This window comes from Lagenorhynchus albirostris, chromosome 16 (genome assembly GCF_949774975.1).
Source record: "Lagenorhynchus albirostris chromosome 16, mLagAlb1.1, whole genome shotgun sequence".
NCBI lineage: Eukaryota > Metazoa > Chordata > Mammalia > Artiodactyla > Delphinidae > Lagenorhynchus > Lagenorhynchus albirostris.
Genome location: NC_083110.1, coordinates 6235485 through 6254115, shown reverse-complemented (window position 1 = coordinate 6254115; position 18631 = coordinate 6235485). Strand labels below are relative to the sequence as shown.

The window sequence follows — 18631 nt, the reverse complement described above, 5'->3', positions numbered from 1 at the left end:
TGAGATATTGTATAAACTAGGCAGCCATTTGTTTAGATTAGTCATGATAAAAATGAATTCATGCATTAACGAGCTTGTGTTGCTGTTTTTACTTTTTTGGTGGCTAATTAAATTTATAATCTTTAGGTAACATTTAGACATGATTCTTCAACAGTGGAAGTTCAGGATGACCACATAAAAGGCCCACTAAAGGTAATTCATTTATTTATTCATTATTACTTCTAATGCTTCAGTGGGAAACAGTCATTATCTCAGTCTTTTAAAAAATTCATTGGTTACTCTGTTATTGAGTTGATAAATATGTAATTGTCTCTGAATAGACTAATAGAAAAAAAGTAGACTTAATGTTCAATAAAACCTATATGACAGTAAAACCTGTGTTCAGAAGTGAAATGAACATCAAGGAAAAACCGATTGCTTTTTATTTACTCATCTGTTTTGGTCTCACCATGTTTCATTTATTAAAAGGTACAATTTCCGGAAATAATAGGTGGTGAACTAGGGATCAGGTGATGTAAGTTCCATGATGATGTGAAAATTGAGAAAACAAAACAAAACAAATCCTCAGAGCTTTTAATTCTTTGAAGCAACTACTGGCATATGAAATTGTTAAAGGGTCATCAGGCAGTTATAAGTGATGAGTATGTTCATATATACAGATAGTTTCATTTCTTTGCATTAGTTTTCATTGGCCAGTGAAATTAGTGCTGCTTTACTTTCCACTAGTGAGCAAGCTAAAGGGAATGTGCGGGTAGCCACTGTGTGCTGTTTGGTCTTTTAGAATGTCTGAAATGGACATTGGCCTAGCTGGGTGAATTTTAAGAAATGCTAACAGAATTGAAGAGACATTTGTAGATGCAAGAAAAATCCTTTCCTAATGAAGCTGTACTTTCCAGAGAACTAGATAGATGTGTGTATCTGCCAGTTTTTGTTGGTGGTTGATTTAAAAACTTTTAATTGGATCCCCAGGACATTAGTATCTTGCATATATAGTAGGCACTATGGAGGACTAAAACTTGTAAGTTTTTTTAATCTTGCCTTGTGAAAATTATTTTCCACCCTTTCTGTTTTATAGGTGCCATTTTTTTCAAATTTATTTATTTTATTTTTGGCTGCGTTGGGTCTTCGTTGCTGTGTGCAGGCTTTCTCTAATTGCGGCAAGCGGGGGCTACTCTTCATTGCAGTGCGCGGGCTTCTCATTGCGGTGGCTTCCTTTGTTGCGGAGCACAGGCTCTAGGCATGCGGGCTTCAGTAGTTGTGGCTCATGAGCTCTAGAGTACGGGCTCAGTAGTTGTGGTGCCCGGGCTTAGTTGCTCTGCAGCATGTGGGATTTTCCCGGACCAGGGCTCGAACCTGTGTCCCCTGCATTGGCAGGCAGATTCTTGACCACTGCACCACCAGGGAAGTCCCTATAGGTGCCATCTTTAATTTTACATGCCCATGTATATCACTTGTAGGGACAAAAGGACAAAAACATGGCACATGTATAATTTGATGTTAACCGCCATTTATTTAGCACTTATTAGTATGTGCTAGTACTGTGCTAAGTCCTCTGCACATATGATCTTATGTAACCTTCATAATAGCTCTTTACAGAAGAGGAAACTGTGAAGGGAGGTGGGAGGTAAAGTACTCTGGCTGAAGTCCTGCAGCCAGTAATGGCAGACCAAGTTCTGATGGACGCACAGCCTGTCATTGAAGCATTGTGCCCCTGGATGATCAGAACACACACGTCTCCATGCCTTATTTGTGTTTTTGCCTCATAAGCACACCAGCGTAGCTCTTCGCTGCCTGACTGCCCTGTTCACCTGGCACAGGCTAGCTGGTACCAACTACAAAAAATTTTCAGTGTTGCAAGGGATAGGAAAGACAATAACTTTGTTTCCTCAAGCCATCTTTCTCTCCTATTGCTCCAGCCTGTTTGATTGTGGCATAGTTGGTTTATTTTTCTTTTGTTTTTCTTATTTATTAAAATTTTCTTTGTTTTTGATTAGGGCTTAGGACCACTTTGATTTTGATGTATGCAAGTGTATTAAATTTCGGTCTCAAAATTGTTAAAATATTTCTCTTGCCTATGGAGGGTTTTTTTGTATATAGATTTTGAATTGTTCCCTAATGTACTTTGTGGCTTTCCATCAGCTGATAGAAAGTATTAGCATTTATGTTTCTCCTAGAGGAAATAAACTTCCCATAGTGATAGTCATTTGATCTCAATATATTTTCAGTGAGTTCACATGAAAATAATACTAGACCACTTGAGTATTAAATTTAAAAAAAATGTACTATGTATTTATTGACAGTAGTCCCTGGTGGTCCAGTTGTTCAGACTCTGTGCTTCCACTGCAGGGGTCCTGGGTTCGATCCCTGGTCGGGGAATTAGGATCCCGCGTGCTGCACGGCGCGGCCACAAAAAAAAAAAAAAAAAAGTTCTTTTAATTCTTCAACATTTCCTTCCCTCTTTTGGGCATTGTGTGGGGCTGACAGTCTCTTCTGGAACAAGTTTATTTTTGTTATCACTGCAAAGACCATATACATTTTATTTTTAATTGAGGTGTAATTGACATATAACATTATTATTAGTTTCAGGTATACAACATAATAGTTCAATATTTGTATGCATTGCAGAAGGATCACCACATTAAATCTAGTTAACATCCATCACCATACATGGTTGTAAAAAATTTTTTTTCTTGTGACGAGGACTTTAAGACTTACCCTGTACTTTCAGACGTGCAATACAGTGTTCTTGACTGTAGTCACCATGCTGCACATTACATCTCCATGACTTATTTATTTTATAACTGGAAGTTTGTAGCTTTTGACCCCTTCATCCATTTTGTCCACCTGCACTTCCTTCCCAGCTCTGGCAACCAGCAATCTGTTCTCTATGTCTATGAGCTTGGTTTTTTGTTTGTTTTGTGTTTTAGACTCCATGTATATGTGATATTGTATGGTATTTGTCTTTTTCTTACTGATTTATTTCACTGAGCATAATGCCCTCAAGGTCCACCCATGTCGTTGCAAATGGCAAGATTTCATTCTTTTTTATGGTTGAATTATACGCACGTGCGCTTGCATGCACACACACACACACACACACACACACACACACATATCTTTATCCATTCATCCATCGATGGATACTTAGATTGTTTTCATATCTTTGCTATTGTAAATAATGCTGCAGTGAACTTGGGGGCGCATATATCCTTTCAAATCAGTGTTTTCATTTCCTTTGGATAGATACCCAGAAGTGAAATTGCTGGATCATACAGCAGTTCTATTTTTAATTTTTTGAAGACCTTCCATACTGTTTTTCATAGTGGCTGCACCAATTTACATTCCCACCAGCAGTGCACGAGGGTTTCCTTTTTTCCAGCATCCTCCTGGCCAACACTTTTAATTCTTGTCTTTTTGATAATAAGCCATTCTCATTAGGTGCCTGGAGATATCTCATTGTGGGTTTGATTTGCATTTCTCTGATGATTAGTGATATTGAGCATTTTTCCATATACCTGTTTGCTGTCTGTATGATTTCTTTGGAAAAATGTCTATTCAGGTCTTCTGCCTATTTTTTAAATTGGACTTTTTGCTTTTTTTATATTAATTTTGGAGCTGTTAATATATTTTGAATATTAACACCTTGTCAGTTGCATCATTTGCAAATATTTCTTCCATTCGGTAGATTCTCTTTTCGTTTTGCTGATGGTTTCCTTTGCTGTGCAAAAGCTTTTAAGTTTAATTGATTAAGTCCCATTTGTTTATTTTTGCTTTTGTTTCCTTTGCCTTAGGAGACAGATCCAAAAAAACATTGCTAGGATTTATGTCAGAGAGTGTTCTGCCTATGTTTTCTTCTAGGAGTTTTATGGTTTCTGGTTTTTAATCCATTTTGAGTTTATTTTTGTATATGGTGTGAGAACCTCTGTCCATTTCTCAATTGGATTGTTTGATTCCTTTTTAGCTGTTGCATTGTATGAGTTCTTTATATCTTTCGGTTTTTAACCCCTTATCAGATATGTGATTTGCGAATACATTTTCTCCCATTCAGTAGGTTGCTTTTTCAAATTTTTGATGATTTCCTTTGCTGTACAGAAGCGTTTTAGTTTGATGTACTTATAAAAACCATATAAATTTATAAACCATATAAATTATCAGCATTTTCTTGATGAGATGAAAATATTTCAAATGACTGTCACTATTGGTACATTATAACTCATAAGGAGAACCTCAAAGTTATTTGTTAATTTTTCCCCAGCCTTCTTCAAAGAAGAGTCGTAATATGGGGCAAAGATAGTTTCACAGACAGGGACCCCCAGACCTGTGAGGGTTCCCAAGACCCTTTCAGGGAGATTGTAAGGGCAAAACTATTTTCATAGTAATACTTAGATATTATTTGCCTTTTTCACTATGTTGACATTTTCACTGATGGTGCAGAAACAGTGGTGAGTAAAATTGCTGGCACCTTAACACAAATCACATCAGTAGTGATTTTATTCTTCACCATCATGCACTCAATTAGTTTAAAAAAAGAAAGCCAGTTTTTAGTTTGTTCATTTATCTTCTTAAAGTTTTCCTAACTTTTTTTCTTTTAATACTTTAGGTCGGAGCTATTGTGGAAGTGAAGAATCTTGATGGCGCATATCAAGAAGCTGTAATCAATAAATTAACAGATGCGAGTTGGTACACTGTAGGTAAGGGAATACATCTTCTTTTAAAAATATATTTTCAGTGCTAATACAAATAAAGCCGATTTTTCTTGATTTACTTCCTCCCCTAGTTGCCGTACATGTTATTACTGTTAATGTTTTTTTATCTTTCGAGATCTTTAAAAAATTTATTTCATAAATATGTACATAACATATAGTTTGAATTAGTGTATATATTATACAATTGGATTTCTAGCTTTTTTCACTTCAGAGTATATCTTAGAGAAATTTTTTTTCATCTTAACCATTTTTAAGTGTGCATTTCAGTAGTGTTCATAATATTCATGTTGTGCAACAGATAAAATTTTTTAACTGCAATATTATGTTTCATAGCATTGGATGTTGCCAGTTACTTGCCAGTTACTTACTCATGATGCAAACAGTTTTCTTGCTGTTGTAATAAATGCTGGATTGAATGTCTTTTGTACATGGACATTATTCTAATATTTCCTTAGTGTGTACATTGAGAACTAGGCATAGATCGAAGGGAAATATCCTTTTAAAGCTGTAGTAGGTTATGAAAACTGCTTTTCTAAAAGACTGTTAATTTACACTTCCATAAACAGTATATAAGTGTGGTGGTTGTCCTAACCCTTGTCAAATGTGATGTTAGTAATATTTTAAAATTTGTGCCCATCTGGACACAAAATAGTATCTCAGTTTTGCTTTAATATGCTCCTCCCATGATTAGTAGTGAGATTGGACATATTTTCATATGTTTATTGAAAGGAACATTATTTCACTTGTATTTTCTCTCGTTTGAATTGCCAGTTTATAGTGTCTTCCCAGTCCGCTCCTTTTCCTCTTGGGAAGGTTATCGTTTTCTTATTTTCAGGGTATGAGTTTATATATTTAAATGTATAAAGGGAATGTTAACCTTTGCCACTTCAGTTGCCAGTGTTCTTCTATTGCTTTACTCTTATCTCTGCTATCAATTTTCAAATCATAGTCCATTTTTCTGTGGTCACCTTTTCCTTTGTCATTTTAGTTTGAGTCTTGTTTAAGAAGGCTTTCCTTCCATCAGTGTTGTAAATTTGTTTTCCAATGTATTCTTCAATTTAAAGTTCTATTTTTTGTTTTACAAAGAGCTTTTTATTTCACCCACAGTTTTTTTTGAACATTCTGAAATATGATCAAATACTATTTTTTTCCAAATTGATAACAGAGTAATTATCCCAGTATTATTTATTGAATGGTAAAAATTCTTACTGTTTAATGATCTCAGAGATGAGAGTAAACATCTAGTAAAATGTCTTTGGTGATGTCAGAATTTGATGGAGCTTTCAAATAGTAATGATAACGTTTTGTGGTATGCGAACGAAAACCTGGTGGAGAGGGAAAATTTGATTTTGAAGCCTAAGGATATATTTGCATTTGTGTAGGTTACAGGACCGTGAGCGGTTCTGTGTCGTTAAGTCTGTTTGATAATTAGGTGTGATTGACACTTTTATCATTGACTATTTTAGTTACTACATTTTTAAAAAGTACGAAGAGTTATTTATCCAGTCTCTTGTGATGTAAAAGCTCACATTATATATAAGAACCTAATTTTGTTTTTTTGGCAAAAACCTCTGTTTATAAAATCAAGGCCTGGTAACTTTATTTAAAATAGAGGTAGTCTCTTTCCGTGATTTGTGAGGAATGTAGTATATGCTAAGATTATTATATCATAAAGTGTACATCTATTCTGTATATATGTAAACTTACAACAGATTTTCTGGGACATTTTAGTACTTTAAATAAGCAGTTTTCAAGTGAGAACAAATTAGCCACCCAGGGAACATTTGACAATATCTGGAGACATTTTTGGTTGTCACAACTGGGAAGGGGGTGCTACTGGCATCTAGTGGCTGGAGGCCAGGGATGCTATTAAATATCTCACAGTGCACAGGTCCCCATGACAGTCCCCATCTGGTCCAAAATGTTAGTAGTGCTGAGGCTGAGAAACACTGCTTTAAATAATAAAAATAGGGTAATTTTTAGGGGCAGTCTGAATATATAAACTTGTACTGTTATTTTTTGTTTATTAGGTAAATTTGTCAGTATTTACCTATAGGAAAATTTGCTTTTTCTTTACCATATTGAGAAGGATTAATCAGCATTTAAAAGCTTTCTTTCTGAAATGCTAACTTCTTATTTTCATTTGATGTTTTCTGTTCCAGGGAAGATGTTTTCATTACAGGTATATATATTTTTTTTCCCTAGAAATTGGAAAACATACTCTACACTTGAAGTTGTTTGCTACAAAACTTAAAATGTGTACTGAATTTCAGATCTAATCTTTTAAAACAATAGCTCTGTTTGCACTGAGAAAGTTAAATGATAATTTATGTCATTTTGTTAATCTTTGAAAAACCTTTCAGTAGTTGCCATTTCTACCTCTTCTCACAGTTTTTGATGATGGAGATGAGAAGACACTGAGACGGTCTTCACTGTGCCTGAAAGGAGAGAGGCATTTTGCCGAAAGTGAAGTAAGTAATCACTTAACGAATGAACATGTCCTAGTATTTAGTACCGGGGGCAGGAAAGTTTTGCTTTCTCAACTCAAGCAGCTTACTTGTTAATCAGGAAAATTCATTAATACATAACAGCATGAGAGTGTAGTCTGTGAAACCTGTTTAAGGCCTTGTGTTTGAGTACCAGGTTCTCTGGGGGATTTTTTGTCTAAAAAAAATGTATTTTAACATTTGTCCATGAAGAAAAAACAACGGGATTGTTTATTACCGTTAGGCAACTTTTCTATAGAGTCCTTTAATTTGTAAATAATTGTAGAAAAGAGATGTCTCATTTGTAATCTACTTGAACCCCATCATCATTAAAGGCTATGTAGATACTGCAAGCCATCCCTAACTACTCCTGCTGCCAACCACTGACATTTACTATAGCCTCTCCTTGAAGAAGGCTTGCTTGACTGCCCTTTCTAAAATAGTCCCTTCCATTCCTCATAGCTCTTTAAGGTTGGTTTAGTTTTCTTTATAGCCCAGATCATTCTCACCACCAAAATATGTATATGTGCTTAATTATGTATTGTCTGCCTTCCTCACTAGAATGTGTCTCAGTGGCAGAGATTTTGTATGTCTTCTTCACCACTTTTTTCCCAGTTCCTAGAACAGTGGCTGGCACAGAGTAGGAACTGAATAAACATTAGCTGGATGAATAAATGAAGTGTTCATATTTGCCAGGGACTTTGCTTAGTGCTTTACATACATCCTTGCATTTACAACATTATGAGGGAGATACAATGCTTATCTCCAGCTCAGAGTTGATGAAAGTGATGATCAGAACTGGTTCTCAAACCAGCACTTTTTGGCACCAAAATCATGCTCTAAAATTGAAAGATGTTATTAAGTTACTAAGAGTGGAGGGTTCACAAAGTTTTGTAAATCAGTAACTTGCAATTCAAAATTTTAAAAATGGACATATTTGTTGCAAATAGCGTTATATTCTCTAGTCCAGCCTATGAATATTAATTAATGCACAGTGTGGCCAAACCAAGATTTCTTTTTTCTAGTAACTATTTAGAACAGTGTTTTTTTGGGGAATTTTAATATTTCTTTTAAATTATTAGACTTTATTTTATGTTTTTTTTTATTTTCCCTTCCCGTAAATGAATTCCCATTTCAACTCAGAATTTGGGACAGATTCTCTGTATTATGATTCTGGCCTGTCTTTTCAGTCTCATACTCTGCTATTTCCCTGTACTTCTGACTTATAAGACTACTTGGTGTTTCCAGATTATGGCTCATACTTTCTTTTCTTGGTTTCTGCTGAGCCCTGCTCTTTTCAAGGCCATGAGAAAGGCTTCCTCCTTCATGACTGTCTTTCATGAGCTCTCTAACCAAATTTGATCTCTATATCTTTGATACTTTTCCACTTCTCTTATTTTTATTTTATGGTCTTTTTGGTTACTTTTATCTTTTTTTCTATAAAATTGTAAGCTGTTTTGGCAGAATAGCCAAGTTTTTGTCATCTTGATGGGCTTTCCTTTTCCCAGTAGTGTTTTCTACACAAAAGCCTTCAGTAAATATTTGATGAATTAATTGTGAAGGTTTAAATATAGGAAATACATATAGCTTTGGACAAGTACAGTGAATTTGGCTTCTTACACTGATGAAGTAACAGAATTCTTTCTGAGCTTATGTAATTCTTAGAAATAATTTCATTTCCCTTAGTTAGAACATGTGATAATTATAGTAGGTTAATGAATATGGGGACTTGAAGACTTGATTTTTTTTCACCTAAGTGAAGGTATATGTCTTATGTATTTAATCCAGAGAAATATCGAAGATACTAATTTTGTATTTGCCAGGAGAATTTTAAGTTGGAATTGTTCATAAGACAGTTGTAGTATAAAGGCTGAAGCAATAAGAGCAAGTAGCTCAATGTATCCTTTTTAACTTCAGGAAGGATCGGTTTTACTGTGTGTGACTATGTGTGTTGAACTTCATGTTTTGCTAGAGGGTATTGGAATACTGGTGTATGTTTTGCTAGAGGGTATTGGAATACTGGTGTATTATTCCTTACCCATTGCCATATGCCACGTGCTATGCTAGGTACTGGGAATACATGGGTAAGCTAAGTAGATGTGGAATTTATCCTTGGGTAACTTCTTTTTGCTTTTGAAGGAGACAAAGCATTAATTAATCAAAAATATAAAAATTTAAGGGTACTAGGAGCTGTGGAGACATGGCCAGGAGTATATTTAATCTACCATCTATATATATTCTTTCCCTTATTTGATATTTCTGCTATTTTCAAAAAACAGTTTTAATTTTTTGGAAGTTTGCTCAGAGAATTGTTATTATTACTAATAACTTTGGCCTTTGAGTGAAAAGCCACATCACACTTGGCAGTATTGGGGGTCACTAATCCCATTAATAAGCTTCATACCTAAACAAAGACTTAAATTCAAAATTTTCACGATAAGAGATGATGATAAGCGGGTCAGTCAGTTTGAATTCCCGCACCAAAATCACTGGTTCTAGCCATAACCAGCTTAGTGAGGATGTTGCCTGTTTCCTGACATCTGTGGGAGTGTTTGGGTATTTCTATAGAGCATTCATAATTTGAATATTATCCAAAAGTAGTTTTATCAGCTGGTATTCTCTCTGTGCATTTACTACATGCAGTTGAAAACTCTGAAGAAAATTTAGATGAAATCCCAGCTCCGTATTTCCTGCAGCCCATTTTAGGTAACAGGGCTATCAGCGTGTTTCCCCTGGCCCTGTGGAATTTTCTTTGAGCCTTTGATATAGCCAGGAGTCTCTGGCTTTGCTCTGTTGGTTTAAGACAGGACAAATCCTACCCTCCCCTTACTCTTTTCTGTCATGTGTAATAAAGGTGTTCCTGCTTTCCAGGATTGGGGCCAGGGACAGAGATATTGCTTCCTATTATTCTAATTCTTTTTTACATACTAGGGAGAGATTGTGGTTTATTTGAGAATTCCTATATGTGATTCCTAGATAACTCTTCAGAAATCCTGTATATTTTCTTTCCTAAATCAAGTGAAATGACTAGCAGATACTTAAAATAGAAATGACAGTACTTAATAGAAATCTCTGCTTTCAAGAGAGCAGCCTTAATTTTAGGGGAGGGGCATTTAATTCTTTTGTTAGCTTGACAGAAAATGAAGCCAAATTAATTTATTTTTCCTGTTTACCAAATACAGTACTTTGGAATTTTCACCCTTGGGAAGCATAATTAGGAGTTAATGACAGGTCATTTCTGAAGAGGTTTTGTCTGGCATATTACTGTATTTGGGCCAGCTTTTGCCTCCAAATATTTTTTTTTTTTTCCAAATATTTTTTAAATGCCTGACTTACAAACTAAATTTGAAAGGTTAGGTTTTCAGCCCTATAAAAGTTACGATTTTTGTCTATCGTTACTGCCTTTTTCCTGTACTGTATTCTTTGTTGTTGGATATCTATATGTACCTTAAATATATTTACATATATTCTAACAAATTATGCAAAATAGGTGAATATGCTTCCCCCTTTCATGTTTTAGTTCATCGTTGTTTCAACAAAATTATCTCAGTTTTAAAAATAAAAGTTAAAACTTTTCTTTTAAATATTAACATTAGTTTGTATTTAGATATCTGATCTTTAAGTTGATGGACACCCTTTCATAACATTCTTGTTTGTAACTTTGAGAAGTCTTTATCCTAAGTAGTTCCTCACTCTCACTTCCACTCTGACAGTTTTTCTGGGCTCTTTAGTTCCCCTTGTGTTCATAAAAGTATCTGCAATAGCAAAGGTTCTGATGGAGGAATAAAAGGAATAGTAACTGTGGAAAATCATTAAGATGCAGAAAAAGTAAGAATATTACCAACATTGATATTCAGAGAATTAGTTGGGATAGCATCTTCAGACTGATACCTTAACTTTTTAGATATATAAACCTTTTCAGGAAATAATGGCATGAAAAATCCAAGAAGTCTCTGATATGGAGAAACGAAGGGATTTCAGAATCCCTTTTTCTTCATTCTGCTTTTAACCAACAACCAGTTCCTTCCCTGGAAATCATTATTTTTGAATGGGGTGAGGGATAAAAGGGTTGACATGAATTACCAGTTGATAACAGAAGTGATAACAGAAGAAAGAAGTGTTCATTTGTTGATTATTATCTTCATACCAAGCACAGTACTGGGTGTTGCAAATTAAAAAGGAAGGGAAAATAAAATATTAACTGTAGAAAAACTGATTTTTACATTTTCTTCAAAAAAGGTTTCTTGCAGGAAATTCCCAGGCCGTCTAGTAGTTAGGTGCTTTCACTGCTGGGGCCCGGGTTTGATTCCTGGTTGGGCAACTAAGATCCCGCAAGCCGCAAGGGACGGGGGTGGTGGGGTCAGAGGTCGGGGGAGAAAGGTTTACTGCAGAAAATGTTTGCAAAGTCATAATATAGGATATCTGAAGCCCTTTTCTCAAGCAGTTGATGCTTATCCTGATAATTTCGTTTCTGTTACTTACTAAGAATTCTATCTTATGGATTGGGATGCCCTATATGCAAAGAAAAATTCGAGCTGCTGTTGGCCCAACCTAAGGGTTAGGTACTTGCACATAGGTTTCTTATCTCTCAAATCTGTTGTTTCCACTGAGTTTTATTTGTTTTGTTTTATATTTTAATCATTCTTAGGAGTCTGTCAATCCTCAAATAGATAATGAAATTATCTAGAGAGAAAAACTAAATTTCTTTTCACTTTTTTTTTCCAGCCATGGGCTCATTCATCTTTATTCTAATATCTTTGAAATGAGAGTTTTCTATCTTTAGGAAAGTTGTATTTTTGTCTCCCTCAGGGGAAGTTTTAAATCTCAAAATCTAAGCATATTCTTAAACTGATTTGGTTTAAAAAGAAAAAGAAACTTGCAACGTAATAACTTTTGATGGGTTTATGTTCCTACCCACAGACATTAGACCAGCTCCCACTCACCAACCCTGAACATTTTGGCACTCCAGTCATAGGAAAGAAAACAAATAGAGGAAGAAGATCTAATCATATGTAAGTCCATTTTCATAACTGTTAGTTGAACCTGAATTCATTTCTCCTTCCAGTATTGTTTTAGTAGTTATTAATTTTAAATTGTAACTTGCAAAATGCTAACTGAATGGAAGAGTACTTTCAGACTCTCTGGCATGGGTGCTTGAGGTTCTCCATGCTCAGTCAACTTTAACAGCTATATTATTTATCTGCCTGCCATTTCTCCTTACACGTATCTTGATGTCATTGTCAAAATGGAATTAGTCAATATTTCCTGAATGATACATCCTCTGTTTTCCTGATGTCATGTTTTTTATTCATGCTGTTTCTGTCTTAAATGCCACCCTTCCATGCCACCGGCTCACTCATTCTTCAGTTCTTAACCAGAAATGCTCCCACATTTATGTGAACCATTTTGTGCCTCCCCACTCTTTCCTTAAAAACAGACATGTTTTTTTTCTCCTCTGAGCTCTCTAAATCCTTTGCATTTATCTAATGTCATAGACAGTATTTCACCTATTATTATCACTGTCGTGTTTGTTTTCCCTTCTTAGTAATTTAAATCTTCCTGACAGCCAAACTATCTTACTTATTTTTATGTCTTCTTGCAGTTGTGACACATGTTCTGCATATTTAACAAATTACTTTCAATGAAATGTGCTTAGGCTCCAAAAGGCTTTAAATTAAAAGGGATCACAGGATCAAAGAGTCATGAAATTTCAAGTCATCAGAGAGAAAGAAACAATCTTCAAACAGTTTCAGGAAGAAAAAATAATTTATTGCAAAGGAATGAGAAGCAGAATGGCATCAGACTTCTCAATAGTAACACTAGATGTTAGTGGTCAGCAGAATGCAGAATGGAGGAATGGAAGTTTCTATTAAAGGGAAGACTTGTTATCTAGTATGATGGAACATTGGGGGGAAATTAAAGATATGATGATAACAGATAGAGAAAAAAATAGTAAAGGTGTTTAGTTTCTCCCCTCAAAATTATATAAGAAAAGAACACTATCGTAATAGGATGGAGGGTAGAGAGGTTGCTTAAATGTAAAAGTTAAGTCCTTGAAACAACAGGAAGTCAATACAATGACGTCTAAAATGTATAAATATAGAAATAGTGGTATAGGACTGTTATTTAGAGATAAGGTATTAACTGTCAGAGCTGAAAGAGTTAAAAGCAGTTGCTTCCACAGAGCAGAAGAAAATGGGAGAGGATGGGGCAAGAGAATGTAGTTTTTAATTTATTCTGTTGGAGGTTAAATTGTTTAAAAACGATTTTGAATATTTTACTCAGATAAAATTTTTAAAAATTTAATGTGCCTGAGCCAAATATTGTCAGAGTAGCTATTAAAAATATTGACTTGAATTATTGAAACTTGTAATGTAAGTGAATGCTTTCATTCAAAGTAATAGAGTTAGGTATTAAATCTAATAGTGGCTAAGCTTTGGAGATCAAAATTGGGTAAGCCCTCTCTCTCATATAGCTTAGTTGCAGCGTTACAGCGAATTCATGAAGGTAGGTATTATTTTTATCCCTATTAAAAATTGGGGAAATTGGCCTCAGAGACAGCAACTAATCCAAGGAACACAGGAAGGAAGGGACCAGGACTTGACCTCACCCATGTTCCATAGGCCTTTTCCCACTCAATTGATTGACTCTTTTTTATTTAGAGTACTACAGTTACTTTCCAAATGAGTTAACAGGAAATAAATAATGACTCATTTGAGGGAAGAAATTAAAAGACTAATCCTTGCATTGAAAAAAATATTTAATATTACTTATTTTCCTACTAGTGATTTGGGCCATGCATTTCTTTTTCTCACTTAACTCTCTAAATATTTTAGAAAATGTTTTTCTCAATTAATAGGTGAAAAATGTCTCTCACTTGCAGTGTAACTTGCTGGTCACTTGATTGTTTTTAGGATACTGAGGTTGTAACTATTATTTACTTTTCTTTGTATAACTTTGAAAATATGAGTTCTAGTCAGAAAGGAAAATAGATGAAAAATGTGTAATGGCATTATTAGTATGAAAGAGTCCTCTCGTGATTACTACATGTTATTGTGATCTAATATTATTTTCAGTTTTTTCAGAGGGCTATTATATTGCCATAAAATATTCACTGAAGCACTTATAGGTTAAATCTTTTGACATCTCTGAAAATAACTTCAATTGTGAATTAAAATTTTATCTACCATTGATCATTAGGGTCTTCCCGTAGCTTTATAGTCAACTCTTTTTTTTAATATAAATTTATTTATTTATTTACTGTTTTTGGCTGCATTGGGTCTTTGTCGCTGCGTGTGGGCTTTCTCTAGTTGCGGTGAGCGGGGGCTACTCTTCATTGCGGTGCGCGGGCTTCTCATTGCGGTGGCTTCTCTTGTTGTGGAGCACAAGGTGTGCGGGCTTCAGCAGTTGTGGCAGGCGGGCTCAGTAGTTGTGGCTCACGGGCTCTAGAGCGCAGGCTCAGTAGTTGTGGTGCACGGGCTTAGTTACTCCGTGGCATGTGGGATCTTCCTGTACCAGGGCTTGAACCTGTGTCCCCTACCTTGGCAGGCGGATTCTTAACCACTGCGCCACCAGGGAAGCCCCTAGTCAACTTAATTAACTATGATTGATGATGTCAGAACAGTGAGGTGTGGGTGTATTTAATGTAAATTTATTTCATTGGCAAAGATTTTCCACTTCTCCAGCTCTTGAGAGTGGAAGTGTGGCTAAGAGTGTGAACAGTAGGGACTTCCCTGGTGGTCCAGTGGTTAAGACTCTGTGCTTCCACTGTAGGGGGCACAGGTTCGATCCCTGGTCGGGGAACTAAGGTCCAGAATGCCGCACGATCCCCCGCCCTCCGAAATAAAAGAGTGTGAACAGTGGAGCAAAATGGCATGGGTTTGACTCCTGCCTCTGCCACTTCTTTGCTGTGTAACCTTGGGCAGGATGCTTAGTCTTTTCATGCTTCAATTTTCTCATCTGTAAAATTGAGATAATAGTATTCCCTGTCTCTCAGAGTTGTTGCAAAGGTGAAATGAATTCTGTCCTTTAAAGGGTTTAAGTAGTAAATAATCACTATGTACGTACTAGATATCATCATCGTGTATTGAATGAAAAAATTTTAATGAAATACTAGTATGTAACATGATTTCATTTACATGTAAAAATGTGTTTATAGGTGAGTATGTAAAAATTCTGCTTACTAGTGCTTATGTCCAACAGGAAGGACTGTTTTGGGCTATATTTTATGAATTTAAAAACAGTATTCCTGTATTGTATATTATATACATATTATAGGGAAAACAGTGTTTGAATCAAGAATTCTTTTAATTTTGAAAAAAATTGCATCTAATATTTAGACATATTTTACCTTTCTACAGATGTCATCCAGAAGTGTAAAAAAATTTTTTAAATAAGATAATTTATGGAATCTCACATAGAATGGTCTACAAAAAGGACCAAACGGGAATTCCCTGGTGGTCCAGTGGTTAGGACTCCATGCTCTCAATGCCAAGGGCCCAGGTTCAGTTCCTCGTCGGGAAACTAAGATCCCACAAGCCGTGCAGTGCGGCTGCCCCCAAAAAAGACCGAAAATTATAGTCTATTAAAATAATGTCTGCTATGTTTCTTAGCTGAAGTCTCCCTTTCTTGTATATGAGAAGAAAGCGTGCAGTTGTCACTGAGCAAGTTTATCTTTGCTTTCTAAAGACTCTAGCAAACATTCTGAGTTAGTGATTTTCCTGTTGAGAATCTGTGTGTAATGAAAGATTTGCTGTTGGGATTGTGTTGTACATGGGCAAAGTATGAAGGCAGGCGAAAGGTTGAGAATTACTAGTGTTGGAAATGAAGCGCAGCCCATCTGCAGTCTTACTTTGCTTGCTGTTCCTTCCGCCTCACTACTGTGCTCTTTCTCACTGCCAACAGACGCCATGATGTTCATGCTTAGTGCTTTAAGCCTTGGTGTGTAAGTGCCACAGGCAAGTACCACAGTTTAAAGTGCTCACCTCCTTAAATTACGCTTCCTCAAAGTTCTTTCTCCCCTTTCTTCAGAGTGATTTTCTGCAACAAAGTCTGGAACCTGGATCTTAAGGTCATTTATCTGACCTTCATTTCCTCTTCCATTACTCAACTCAAAAAGGTCTTCATTATGGTTCTCTGATTGCCGTTTAAAATTTGTACAAAGATAAATAAGGTTATCTCTTCCCAGGATTTCCCAGACTCCATTGTTGCAATGCTATATCACTACCTTTGTTTTCTTTTAAGAACTGTTAATCTACATACATACCAGTTAATCTGCCTCCAGCTATTCCAAAATTATTATTTTTTTTTTGTGGTACGCGGGCCTGTCACTGTTGTGGCCTCTCCCGTTGCGGAGCACAGGCTCCAGACGCGCAGGCTCAGCGGCCATGGCTCACGGGCCCAGCCGCTCCACGGCATGTGGGATCTTCCCGGACCGGGGCACGAACCTGTATCCCCTGCATCGGCAGGCGGACTCTCAACCACTGCGCCACCAGGGAAGCCCCCAAAATTATTTTTGATACCTTCCTTTAATTGTTTTATTTATATTCTGCTTTTAATCCTAATATATTCAGATATTTTATTTTTTAAAGATTATCATCCTCTAGCTTAATTTTTTTAAAGCAAGTTATTGATCCTTTTGATTATGTATAACTTGAGTGAATTTTGCCCTTATAATTTACATTGTATGCAGAGGTTTTCTTTGATTCTACCTAAAGAATAGAATTTTGAAATTATAGAAGTATTTGTGCCCCCTCCCTCAAAAGTTTTTTCCAATAACCTGGCAAAAGTATATATGCAACTGCTATTGTAGGAAAGCAGTCTACTTGCTGTTATCCTTCAGAAAAAGGATAAAGCAAAATAAGGCTTATAATGATATTTGTTAGAGATTATTTGTGGGTACAGGTTCTACCCAGTGACAGTGCTAAGATTTACCCAATAAACTAGTGATTTGTACCTGGTATACAGGTCTGCAGACCTTTAAAAGAATTTTTTTTATTGAGGTATAGTTCACATGTAAAATTCACCCTTTTAAAGTATTCACTGTTCAGTGTTTTTTAGTATATTCACAACATTTTTACAACCAGTACCACTATCTAAGTCCAGAAGTTCTTTATATTATTCACTGCTTTATTCTGATATGAGAATTTGATTCTAGTTTCCTTCTTGATAAAAATTGGGAAAAAATTAAAACACTTTTATTGTCTGTACATGTTCTTATGTTCTGTATGTTTTAATCTCTAAGAAGCTACACGTGTTCAGTCTTCCTGATACTAATACAGATGTTTAATCTACTGTACAAAATTTGAAACTGAGTTGTTTGAAAGAATAAGGATCATTAAAGTCCGAATTTCATTTCAGAGATTGAGCCTCTGCAGTTTCTGCCTCAATTTTATATTTGTACCTCATTATTTGATATTCTTTGGCAAGTGTCTTGTCTAAAGTTCTTCTTACTTGATTTACAATTAATTTACAATTAATAGTGATGTGTGATCAGCTTTAAGTGTCTCGCTGTTAGTTTGTTTAGTAAACATTCTCATGTAATTAGCTTTGTTTCCAGTGGCATCATCAGACATTTTCAGAGACAGTACGTTATTTTGTTGTGGCTCTATGAACACATACCTGGTACCAGAGAAGCAACAGTGTCAGAGGGGAATAAACACCAAGCAGACTCTCTGCTTGTTCTATCTTTGCTCCCTTAACGTATTTCTGATACTCATTTATTTTAGTATATCAGTTTATTGAGTACTAGTCTTATGTAAACAATTTCCTGGCTAAACTCCACTAAAAGATAAAGTTAAAAGGAGCCTTAGGTATAATGGTATGGTTAATACTGGTTGTATACATTATACTGATTGTATACATTTTGTGATTTCAGGAGAAATAGAAATCAGAAGTACCACAGTAAAAAGAAATAAACCTATTCAGTTCACTTACTTAGTCAACAAATATTTATTGAGCATCTGAACTGTGCCAAGCACTGTTCAGGTACTTAGGATATATCAGTGAACAAAACAGGTATTTATAAAATCTTCAGGGCACTTCCCTGGCGGTCTAGGAGTTAAGACTCTGCGCTTCCACTGCAGGGGGCATGGGTTTGATATCTGGTTGGGGAACTAAGATCCCACATTCCCTGCGGTGTAGCCAAAAAAACCCCTCTGCCTTTAGAGCTTATATTCTCTCGTATGCGGGGAGATGGACAATACAGAAAAAAACAGAAGAATTAAGTAAATTATGTAGTATGATAAATTTGTAAGTGCTGTGGAAATAATAAGAGTAAGGTTGGGCGGGGGAATTGGGATGGGCAGGTTATAAATTTGAATAAGGTGATCAGTGTAACGTAATTGAGGTGACATTTGAACAGACACTTAGAGGAGGTGAAAAAGGTTCCAAATGTCTGGGTATAAAACATTCTAGGCTGTTTCTCTACCAAGGGGAGGA

At 35.7% G+C, this 18631-nt stretch overlaps 1 protein-coding gene across 1 annotated transcript in view; it reads left to right on the top strand.

Moving 5' to 3' along the window:
• ARID4B (AT-rich interaction domain 4B) overlaps positions 1 to 18631 on the top strand; it is a 126943-nt gene that overhangs the window by 50725 nt on the left and 57587 nt on the right. Inside the window, exons 4-7 of the mRNA XM_060126875.1 lie at positions 127 to 192; positions 4601 to 4691; positions 7098 to 7177; positions 12113 to 12204. Coding sequence (XP_059982858.1) covers positions 127 to 192; positions 4601 to 4691; positions 7098 to 7177; positions 12113 to 12204 — 329 coding nt within the window. The remainder of the gene's footprint in view (positions 1 to 126; positions 193 to 4600; positions 4692 to 7097; positions 7178 to 12112; positions 12205 to 18631) is intronic.